The sequence below is a fragment of the Siphateles boraxobius genome, unplaced genomic scaffold, assembly GCF_051911475.1.
Source record: "Siphateles boraxobius isolate OS27281-9 unplaced genomic scaffold, OSU_SipBor_1 12, whole genome shotgun sequence".
In the NCBI taxonomy this organism is placed as follows: Eukaryota; Metazoa; Chordata; class Actinopteri; order Cypriniformes; family Leuciscidae; genus Siphateles; species Siphateles boraxobius.
The window spans coordinates 19,416,338-19,428,082 of record NW_027508722.1 but is presented as its reverse complement, the minus strand read 5'-3'; the positions used below and the strand labels follow the sequence as shown (position 1 = coordinate 19,428,082).

Sequence of the window (11,745 nt, the reverse complement as noted above, 5' to 3'; positions counted from 1 at the left end):
GTCTCGCTGCACAGCAGGAGCGATTTATGGAAGTGAGGGGAGAGATTTTCTATTTCTGTCTGCAACAAGAGCCAACGTCAGAGAACAGAGGCAGACTATTACAGGCAGCAAGATAGAGAGAAGGTCTATTGGGGGGCCTATGTTTCATGCTATAAGGGGTCTGACAAAAGGATTTTGTCTGCGTGTGTATGCACAAATGATATTATGCAGACAAAGTGAGTGTGTGCCTGTGTTGTATGAGCAAACAGAGGAAGATTATGTTTCATAAAGAGCAGTCTGTCTGACAAAGATTTTTCAAATATTTCTGTGAAATAGTTGAGGGCTGAATGACAAGAAAAAAATCTTTTGTGGGTTACGTCATCTCCCCCATCCCCTCCCCCCCACCCCCCCACTCTCTCTTTCTCTCTCTCTCTCTCTCTCTCTCTCTCTCTCTCTCTCTCTCTCTCTCTCTCTCTCTCTCTCTGTGTGTGTGTGTGTGTGTGTGTGTGTGTGTGTGTGTGTGTGTGTGTGTGTGTGTGTGTGTGTGTGTGTGTGTGTGTTAACACTGCTCAACCAAGGCAATGTATTATTCATGGACCCGTCCTGAGTTTGTGACTGCTGAGACTAAGCTGCAGACTCAGTAAAAGGGGAGAGTGCAATCATTTTAAATGCACAGTCTACATAAGACACTTCAAAATTATCAAATTACACAAGATTTTTAGAACTTCATGATATTGAGCAGTGGCTCTCAGATTATTTTGAGACCAAGGGCCTGAAGAGATTCCTTCATGGTACTTACTTCTACTGCAATGATGACAAAGCTGTTTGTTGTCATGCATTTTTATTGGGCTGAACAGAAAGTATAGTGTCAATAGCTTAAATTGAATACAATTCAGATTTTTTCTTTTTACATTATTTATTTATTTCATAATTAATTGTATGCTTTGTAATTTTATATATAAAAAAAATATATATATATATATATATATATATATATATATATATATATATATATGTAGATTTTTAAAACGAGTAATAAAATAACTATGTACTTCAATAAAATCAAAATTATTGGTAAAGAAAAAAGGAAGTGGTGTCAGTTACCTCTTTATTATTTTTCCATTTTACCGTTTTATTTTATGTTAAATGATTATATTACAACTTATTTTGAATCATTTTTGGATGCATAAGGAGCCCCCCTAGTGGACACCAACAAAGTTAGTTACATACCGGTAATTTTTACTTAAATTTAATGCTTGAAATTAATTAATTTTAATGCGTTTATTTGTTAATGTGAATTATATTATATTATATTATATTATATTATATTATATTATATTATATTATATTATATTATATTATATTCCTCCTCGAGAAATGTCATTGACACTCTTGCGAATTTTAAAAAACTCAGCATTTGTTTGAGATTTTGAGATTGAGCTTTGCCTGCATTACCCATTTCCTGTACGTACGTATGACGTTGAAAGCGGAAGTAAACAAAGAGCACGTCGCAATTCACAACTGTACCTGACATGCGAGAGATAGGTTTTTATTGTTAAATGTCTTGTAATTTTGTTTGGCATAATAGATTATCGCATTGTCGTTGTCTTCATAGGTGCTTGTTTTTTAGACTCGACAAATACATATTTTGTTCTTTATATTAATTACTTATCTTGTTGGTTGGTAATGTAAGTTAGCGGTAGCGTGGCTAAGAGGAGTGAAGTTAGTAACTCAGTTTCTTTAAATCCTTTTGAGTCTCTTAAATCTTTTTGGATAAACACAGACATTAACATTTGGACAGTCCCGTTCTCGAATCAATATAAAGTAGCAAAGCCATTTTAAAACGACGGTAACGGTATTTCTCCATTGAAGTATCATAAAATGAACGGACAAGCTGAAGTAGAGGTGGATTACAAGAGAAAATACAAAAATCTCAAACGCAAGTTGAAGTTTATAGTATATGTGAGTATCGTTTTCTTCAGTGTTCGAATTTTTTTTATTTGTCGTTTTAAAATGCTTGTTAATCCTCTGTCTTAATTTCTCTGTTCAGGAGCAAGAGTGTTTTCAGGAGGAGCTGAGAAGAGCTCAGAGGAAACTTTTAAAAGTTTCAAGAGACAAGAGGTAGTAGAACCCCTAGTTTTCCTATTAAAGTTATCACATGCTTCACATTTGCTTGTCCCACAGATGCATGCACATAATTGAAAGCTTTTGTTTTGTCAGTTTTCTGTTGGACAGGCTGTTGCAGTATGAAAGAGTGGATGAAGAGTCTTCTGGTAGGTCTCTAAAGAAAAAGCTTATCTGATTAGCTCTAGGAAACTTCCAGGGATTCTGTGTCCTGAGAGTGTTTTTGTTTTCAGACTCTGATGCTACAGTCTCCTCGGACAGCGATGGAGAGGGAGCCAGAGAGAGAGACAGGGATGCAGGGAAAAAGTGAGTCTACAGCAAGTGGATTTTTGTTTGGATTTGACAGATGTAAAACATTAGAAATGTAGCTGGTAAAGTTTAACACTCTTTTTTTACCTTAAATAAAATGTGTACAATATTGTTCAAAAGTTTAGGCTCAGTAAGATTTTTATTCTTTTGTTTTTAAAAAATTGCTTTTATTCAACAAGGATGCAATTTAATAATTGATCAATACACGCTGCTCTAATGAATTTTTTTTTTATTCATCAAATAATTCAGGGGGGGAAAAATCTCAATTTCCCCACAAACATTAAGCAGCACAGCTGTTTTCAACATTGATAATAATAAGAAATGATTCTTGAGCATCAAATCATCATATTAGAATGATTTCTAAAGGAACATGTGACATTAAAGACTGATGATGCTGAAAATACAGCTACTTTGCCATCACAGGAATAAATAACATTAATAAGAAACATTTTAAATTGTAATAGTGTTTCACCATATTACAGTTTTACTGTATTTTTGGTCAGATAAATGCAGCCTTGGTGATCATGAGAAACATTTTTAATGCAAAGTACGGAAACCTAGTATAGATACCCTTAATGGGTTGTTGACATTTTATGGATGTATACCTCATGAATTTTGCAACAGTCAGAATTGCATGAGCAGCACGTTGCATTTGTAGTGCAAACACTATCTGTTGCACTGCCTGTTAACCTTTCAATTATCCATTGAGCTTAAACAAGGGATTTAAAATTTGCCAGTTACATGCTGCTTAAAAGAAATAACCATCCGTTAGGAAAAGATTTGTAAAAACACATGAATGTACTGTATATGCACATGTATAGTAACTCATATGCAATGACAGACAATTTGCTTTTGAATAGCTTTGAATAAATATAATTTGAAAAATTATAATTCTACTAAATGAAAAAATGTGAATTAAAATGTATTAAATCCACCTGAAATAATTAATTTGGGCATGATTAAAGTATGGCAACTTTTATTTTGTTTTGTGCCATTCCTGATTTTATCAAGCTAACATGTGCTATGCATATGTCACTTCAGCTGTTGCATATGTTTTAATCTTTTTACAGTAGCTCTGTGTTTTCAATAATTTTATTGATTTTTTTTTTTTTTAGGAGGAGAAGTCCTGGAGTTCCTCCCGTCCCGTCGTCCTCATCTCCTCATCTCTCACTCCTGTCCCGCTCTGGTGCGGTTCCTCTCCAGTCATCTGCTCCGGCACAGTATCTCAACACTGTGAGTACATCACACCTCCATGAGCACTCCACAGGTCTCATACATACTGCACTCATGCTTTTCAGTTACTCACATTAGCTATGTTTCCATCGAAAGTTGCCAATTGAACTACTGCTCAAAATTGGGATATCAAATGAAACATTTGCAAATAAGGTATCGTTTCAATCCATCACTTCCTGGGAAATTGGTGCAAAATATCTGTAATAAAAATAAAAGTTGCTGCAATCAGGGAACCCGCTGTTGTTGTTACATGCGCACAGATAAAACGGATTAAATGCTTGCATTCAGATGCCTTGCAATAATGTGAGTGGTCTGGGAGGTAATTATACCCAATCTTTTTGATGACAGACTTTGGCTCAGGCATTTCAGAATGACCAAAACAACATTTGAGATGGTGTGCAATGAAATTTGTCTGCTGGTTAGTCAGTGAGTTTTTTGTTGCACATCAAGTAATTTATACCTTAATGGTTTTTATGCGCATGTCTTCTTAATGGATAAAAAGATTATCCACCTCAATTGAGTGCAAAAGTTTTAAAATGTATGCACATCTTGGCCTTTCCATCCAGCATAAAAAAATAAATAAAAATGCAATATACTAAAATTCATATAAAAATAGGTGGATGGAAACTAAGCTAGTGTTTTACATTCTGTTTTTGTCACCTGTTAATTTGTCATTTTATTCATTTTTTTTCTCTCTTTTTGTCTTTTATCACCTGCCTGGTATATGTGGACTTCACACACATCTATCTGGGCACTTTGGGTGTGTTTGTTTGTGTGTGTGTGTGTGTGTGTGTGTATGTGTGTATGTGTGTGTGTGTGTGTGTGTGTGTGGGAATGACTCTTATTCTTTGGTGCCCTGTGTATGTGTGTGTGTGTGTGTGTGTGTGATTGTGGGTGAGCAGTTACCCTTCCCTCCTGAGTATTTGGCTCCCTCTGCTGAGCGTGTGAAGAAAGAGAGAAAAACAAAACTGGCCAAACACAGGAAAGACGGTTCAGGGAAGGTGAGAGAGGGACAGAGAGTTTGATGCTGGAAACACAGTGGCCTAGATTCATGTGGCCATTATTGTTACACTGTTTGTCACGTCTTTTAATAATCTTGCATTTACAGTAACACATTTCTCTTCATGCATTTTAGTTACATGTTTCTGAAATGCAGTATTATAACAAAAATGTCCCTGCTCCTCCCTCTCATTCAGGTGGTTGGCCACGTCACGTCCAGTTACCCTGCAGGCAGTGGTGCAGCTGGGGGTGCGAGTGGGCCGTTCAGCTGGGTTCCACAGCAGATGCTGAGTGAGGATGCAGCCGATGAAGAGGGAGAAAGCGAGGGAGATAGTGACCAAGGAGAGGAGGAAAGAGGAGAAGGTGATGAGGCAGAGCTCGTCATTGACATACCCAATGAGTGAAGGTAATAGAAAAATACAGGCATCTGTGAGCATTTAGCTGCAGAAATCTTTCTATCTAGGGGACTTTTCATCATTATGGTTATTATATATTATTAAATCCAGCTTAAACTGACTTTTTGATCTTGCAACAAATTTAATCCAAAACCAGGTTGCTTTTACTGGGCTCAACAATTTTTTATAATATTTTGTAATGTTTTTAAAAGAAGTCTGGCCAAGGCTGCATTTATTTGATCAAACATATAAATAATATTGTAAAATATTATTGCAATATAAAGTAACTGTTTTCTATTTTAATATATAAATGTAGTTTATTCCTGTGATGGCAAAGCTGAATATGATGATTTGTTGCTCGAGAAACATTTCTTATTATTATCTATGTTGAAAACAGTTTTGCTGCTTAATATATTTGTGGAAACCATAATAATTTTTTTAGGATTCTTTAATGCTACTCTTTAACTATGTTTTAATGATAAACAGCTTTTATTTTTCAATGTAAATCCTTTGTAACAATGTAAAAGTCTGTACTGTCACTTTTGATCAAATTAATGCATCATTGCTGGATAAATACATTTCTTTAAAATAAAATAATTTTACTGACCCGAAACATATGAACAAGAGTTAAATATTTCAAAAATGCATTGCTAAAAATAATAAATTGATCATTTTTTTGTGGTGGGGCCAATGAAAATGTTGGCAGGACAACCAGAATACTCGTTCTGCATGTCTTATATTGTTAGAGATCATTCAGATCTTTCCAGATTGATAGGTACTCTTTTTATCCCATGTGGGAAATTGGAGATTGACCAAGTTATCTAGAATTTGTGATGCGTCATTAAGAAATCTGGATCTGTGTTGTTAATGTTGGCATTTGGTTGTGTAACAGATTGAGTTACCAAAAAAACCCTGACTCATCTTGGATACTGGATAGCTTCATTCTTTTAAAATTGCTGAGCTGCAGTACATTACCTGTAAGCAGGCAATACATTTAGAGTTGTGCGACAGAATTTAGACAATAAGGGAGGGAAAGAGAGTGAGCAGAACAAGGAGAGAAACACACTGAGATTGAGAGAACCACACCCATTTTACCCAGGAGTACATCAACACAAGTCCAGGCAAGTTGCTATGGGATTATTAACCATGCAACACACACCAGCTGAACATGAACTAGACACGGCAGTATCTCTAACAGTTTATTAACACAATTCTTTATAACTTTAATAAAAGATATTAAATTAAAGCAATTAAATTCTTTTGTTTTGTCTCCACACAGGTGCCAAAGGAAACTGCAAGCAAAATATTTTTCTTTGTTTTTTTTTGTTTTTTAAATTAAATATTTAAAATCTGTTTTCCTGTGTTTCTGTCTACTTTCTTTATGCTGTTTTTGAGTCAGTACACCAGCACCTGTTTTTATACACCACCTCTGATTTATCAAATGAAATTTCAAATATATGACTGAACATTTTTCCCGGTTGTTTTTTTCCTGTCACAACGTTCTTTTGGCCATAAAAAATGACTTTAGCTACAAAATGCCAGTGGGGATATTGGGGAATGTTGACACACAGGTAGTCATTAAGGTGTGTGAGAGGTGTGTGTACTGGTTTGTGTGCATTATAGCAATGCTAAGATGAGGTGCAGTCAGAAAGAGTGATTTAGAAAGGGAGGGATGGATGAAAGGGGGAGGGATGAAGAAGGTTAGATTGCGCTCAGACTCATTCTGCATTGCTGAAGAGAGAGAGAGAGAGTCTAGCAGGATCTATCACCATTAGCTGCAGTCTCGGCTTCGCTTTACCGAGGGTTTTGGCCATGCTGTTTGCTCTGCCCAGACTCGCAGTTTTTATCTCTGCAGTGCTGTTCAATGGTGTTGTAGTCTGGGCAAGCACTCACTCGGAGCTTGATCCAGGGTTTCTCCAGTGTCAAGAGTGTTTTTTCAGAGGCACACCTCCACAATCACTGTCTGAGCTGGGTTTAGAGCAGAGGTGTCACAGGCATCTGACCGGACGGCCTTTTGCATCGCTCTATAACACCAACTGCCAGACCACCGTCTATACAGCCCTTCATCTCGGACTGAATAATGGATGGGGCAGAGGAGTGCACAGCACGGTGAGATTGTTTTTCTCTTCCTTGGTCACTGTATTGGAGCGTTGTGTAGACTTGAGCATGATTATCTGCTAAAAGTGCATTGTTGTGATAAGTAGTGATGGCTGTTATTATACTAAATGAGTGTAAGCACAGGTTATAGATTTCTTGAGGTTTTGACCAGAGAGTCTTGCTAAACGCAATACATTACGGTTTCTGCTGACATGCAAATGCACAAGGTTGTCAAGTCAAGTGGAAAATAAACATTTTACCAATTCAGGGATCATATTAGTAAGGTCAATATGAAAATAAGAAACACAAGAGAAAATAAGATTCTTATTTTTGTCCTTTCTCTAAATTTATTCGAAACACTTTAGAAATGCGTTTCATTCACTCACATTGAATACACCTCTTCTATGATGAGCATGTTTTTAATGTGTGTATTAAAAGTAGTTTTTTGCTACTTTTTGCTTTAGATTTTCTCTTTAATATACATCATTATAGAAGAGTATACAAGGCACTTTGTGAATGAATTGTATTTTTATACCTAAATATACACATGCACAAAATATATTTATAATATAAAACTTATTTTTTATATTTTAACAAAATTGCTTCATTTGAAAAACATCTGCAAAATCATTCATGTGGTGTGACCAACATGCAGAAAACAAACAGGAACTGATGTCAAATATAAGGATTCCTGCTGACTTTGCGTGTCAAGGCCAAATAAGTCTCTTAAAATATCAGATAATTGGACCTTTTTATGACAAAGCAGCGTTAATTCCAGCTTTAAAATGTTTTGCAACTCACCAAAGTCCTAATGACATGCATGAATACTTCACGAAGCCAGCATCACTATATACACATACATAAAACTTTTCTAAGTAAAGATTCCTTATCTTTACAATGGTCACTCTTGTGGACCAGTGCAATAGAGTTAAACAGTGTACAAGGTAAAACTACACTGTTAAGTATCCCTAGACAGTCTGGTTACATTTAATTAATGGGGCTATTCATGAAAGTGACTCAGAACAGGTTGTTTCATTCAGTCACACCTCAAATCAAACATCTCATTCCTCCCTGTCAACCACGAATCTCCCAATTTTCAAACACTTGGTGCGAAAATTCTGTCGTTATTTACTCGACCCCATGCCTTTCTTCTGCGGAACACAAAGAGAAGAAATTCTGAAAAATGTTTTTGTTTTGTCCATACAATGAAGGTCAGTGGGGTCCAACGATGTTTGGACCCCACCATTCTTCAAAATATCTTCTCATATGTTCTGCAGAAGAAAATACAGGTTTGAAATGACATTAAGGTGAGTACTGTAAATGATGTAAATCAAGGTTGTGCAGTTTTGTCCATTCATAGTGTGGAGAAATACATTGTATAATTTTGCGATTAAACAACTAATTACATTGTACCTGTCTCTCTCAACACATCAGCAGGATGCCAAAGAAGAAATCAATGACGATTCCCATGTGGCCATCCCAGCTCTTTACAGAGGAACCACCAACATGACCCCATCTCCTTCAAACTCCCCTCTCCTGAAATGGGATGCTCTGACAGCAGAGCTTACACAGAGCTCTGTCGTTCCGATGTGTTCAGAGATGAGTGGGGAAATTTATGTGCAGATTGGTGTGGGCGGGTTTAATGAGTGTGGGGGGAAACTATTGTGGTCAGCAGTGTGTTGTGCTGCTTCAGATGGAGATGACAGTTTCAGTGTTGGGCTAGTGAAGGAGGGGGGTGTGAGAGTGCTCACCATTAAGGTGTTAGAGGAGCTGATAGGAGTAACAAGCCTGTTTTCAGGAGGTTGTGGTAAAATGGGACATCAGAGAGAAAAAGAACTGACGTCGCTCTTGGAAAAGCAACTGAATGACATCAAAACACCCAACTCTGATGCACAAAGTGAAGAACACATTGGCGTACAAAACACTCGGGAAGCAGGAACATCAGAATCAGAAAACGAGGACGTGACAGAGCATGTGAATGGCGAAGCCCCAAGCTACACATCTTCCTTTAGCTCAGACATGGACGTTGAGGAGAGCACCAATGAGACAGAGAGCTCAGAGTCTGCTCTTCTCTACATTTTGTCTTCCACCATCTCTCTCCTTTATGCCCCTTTTTCTCCGATCGTAAACAAGGTCACTAACTTTCCCTTCCAGCTCACCTACGTTCTTCAGGAAGATCTGGCCGTCCTGGCCTCGGTTCCTGTCGACAGCTTCACTTTGGTCAACAACTTGTGCTCAGGAGTGTCTTCTGGGGTTTCATGCATTTTTAGCACCTTGTACCAGACAGGAGAAACAAGTGTGTGCACGGTTTACTCTTGCCTCAGTCCATTAGCCAGCAGCCTGGTCCTGGCATTCCAGGATGGATTCACAGGGACGGGCACTCTGGCGTCGGATGCCTTAGGGATCATGACGGGAACGGTGGGGAATGGGTTTAGGATCATCAAGATGGTTCTTGGGTCAGTTGGGGATCAGATGGTAGATTACCTGGGTGCCGTATCCTCTGAAATGGGCCACCAGGTGTCAACAGTAGGTGGTGGGATTGGAAGACTTACCTGGAGAAGTGGAAAAGGGGTGGGCCACCTGCTAAACATCGCTGCGTCCATCGTAGGTGGAGTGATGGAGAATACAATAACCAATGTCCAGGAAGCTTTCGGAGGGAGCTCAGGGGAATCATCCGAAACGCAAAGGCCTGAATCGCTGACATCTTAAGATGTTGGTGAATAGATTTAAAAGTGTGTTTATGCCTGTGTTTGAAAACTTATTTGCATATTACACTACAAATAGAGTTCAACAGTTCCCACCCACTTTTTTCAACAGCGTTGGTTCTGGAAGTAATTTTCCCGTTCATTTTTGTCAATTGGGATTTGTAAAAAGCATAGCAAAGCAAACAAGGTAAATCACAACATTTCTAAATTTGATTTAAAGCAAAAGTACAAACAAAAAGACAACTTTACGGCTTTAATCAGCGAACTACAATCTAATTGCATTGCGACATAATTGACTAAACTTTATATGTATAGATATAGATAGATATTTTGTTAAGAGTTGGTGCAATTTGCTTGTTTCGATACTCTGATTGGTGGAGATTTCTGTCCAAAACCACGGGTAATGTAGTTTTTAACACAAATTCAGTTGAGTCTTGAAAAAGAAACACTTGAAATAATGCTGACCAAAGGCTTTTACAAAAAAAAACCTCTAAGCAACCTCGTAGCTCACAGTAGATCCGTCTTATTGTTAAAATATCAATTCCCTGGTGAAATTGAATGGGATTTTTACTGCCAGAACCCAACTGTCACACATAGTGTCTTGTGGACTGGACAGTGAATATTGACCATGGCATGTGGATATAAATCATGAAACCTCTATGTGTTTGTCTGCCTTAAAAGGAGGAAACGAATGATGCACTGCAGGGTGATTTGAACCCATTTCAAGGTTTTGAGCAATGTTTATTAATTGACAAACAAGTGATGTAATTGTGTGAGATGTTTATGTCATTTAATCTGACATACAAAGGCCTTGCTGTGTCATGGTTTATATGCTGCAATAAAACCTCTTCTCTGTGAGTCATGCTCTATGTCATTTATAGGCCAGTCTATATTAAAAGACCTTCTTCAAGGTAATTTGTATCTGTCTATACTGGAATTTAAATAAGAATTGTTTTTAATATACCATCATCACTTGTACCAATATTAGAATATCACCTGGCTGTGCATAATGCTTTACAATTAACAATCATTATAAAGTGGAACCTTTATGAAGTGATGAAAAAAAAGAAGTACGCATGTAGGCCTAATCTTAACCTACAAACATTGTGCCAAATACAATTTAAAACATTTAAGTATCGACATACATTTTCCAATCTTGGTTATTTAAGTCAGGGTTTTTGTGCCATAGACCCCAAATATGGCCAATCTCGTGTGAGGGATCCTCATTTAAAAAAATAAAAAAGGTATAGCCTACCTATATATGTATGCTGTGTGTGTGTATATATACATATATATATATATATATATATATATATATATATATATATATATATATATATATATATATATATATATTACATATTCTCATTTAGAGGCCCAATACTGTGAAAATAATATTATAAAACATTATTTGGAAAATGTATAGTTTCCATGAAGTTTACTCATTTATGCTACTTATTTACTCAAGCATTTAAAAAAAATTGGTTTGTTTTGTTTATTCAGTCATGTATTTATTTTAATCTTATTTTTATTATTTATCTAAATTTTATTTTTTTTACTGTTTTTTCCTGAACTTTTCCACGGACAGCTAACACTCTCTTGCGGCCCCTTGAAGGTCCCTGGAGCCCAGTTTCAAAACCCCTGATTTAAATTAATGTATTAAATTGACTAGATCTTTACAAAAAAGCCTTATGAGATAAAAAAAAAATCTTCCTTCCATCCCTAAATTTGTGAATATAAAATTTGAATATCAAAACTATAAAGTTTAAAATGTTGTCAATACATTTATTTTTATATTTAAAAAGTAAATAATGTCTTTAACAGGCAACATTACACTTAAGTGACAAAAAAGATCATTTACGTACATAATTTTCATAATTCATAAAATGCCTATCAGTTCTCAT

General features: G+C 36.5%; 2 protein-coding genes across 4 annotated transcripts; both read left to right on the top strand.

The window, feature by feature from the left end:
* The first annotated feature begins 1,443 nt into the window (after positions 1-1,443).
* On the top strand, positions 1,444-6,394 carry ino80e (INO80 complex subunit E). Of its 2 annotated transcripts, XM_077210150.1 has the most exons (8): positions 1,444-1,941; positions 2,030-2,100; positions 2,200-2,252; positions 2,337-2,409; positions 3,528-3,645; positions 4,548-4,646; positions 4,842-5,050; positions 6,319-6,394. In XM_077210150.1, the coding sequence occupies exons 1-7, from the start codon at positions 1,861-1,863 to the stop codon at positions 5,046-5,048; spliced, it is 702 nt and encodes a 233-aa protein (XP_077066265.1). In that variant the 5' UTR covers positions 1,444-1,860; the 3' UTR covers positions 5,049-5,050; positions 6,319-6,394. The 2 variants fall into 2 exon arrangements, with proteins under 2 accessions (XP_077066265.1, XP_077066273.1); XM_077210158.1 differs by lacking the exon at positions 4,548-4,646 and having other exon boundaries at positions 1,462-1,941.
* Positions 6,395-6,685: 291 nt separating this feature from the next.
* LOC143720578 (uncharacterized) lies at positions 6,686-10,699 on the top strand. 2 transcript variants are annotated; one of them, XM_077210137.1, is made up of 2 exons: positions 6,686-7,148; positions 8,574-10,699. In XM_077210137.1, exons 1-2 carry the CDS (start codon positions 6,852-6,854, stop codon positions 9,843-9,845), a joined length of 1,569 nt encoding a protein of 522 aa, XP_077066252.1. In that variant the 5' UTR covers positions 6,686-6,851; the 3' UTR covers positions 9,846-10,699. The 2 variants fall into 2 exon arrangements, with proteins under 2 accessions (XP_077066252.1, XP_077066244.1); XM_077210129.1 differs by having other exon boundaries at positions 8,571-10,699.
* Positions 10,700-11,745: the final 1,046 nt, after the last annotated feature.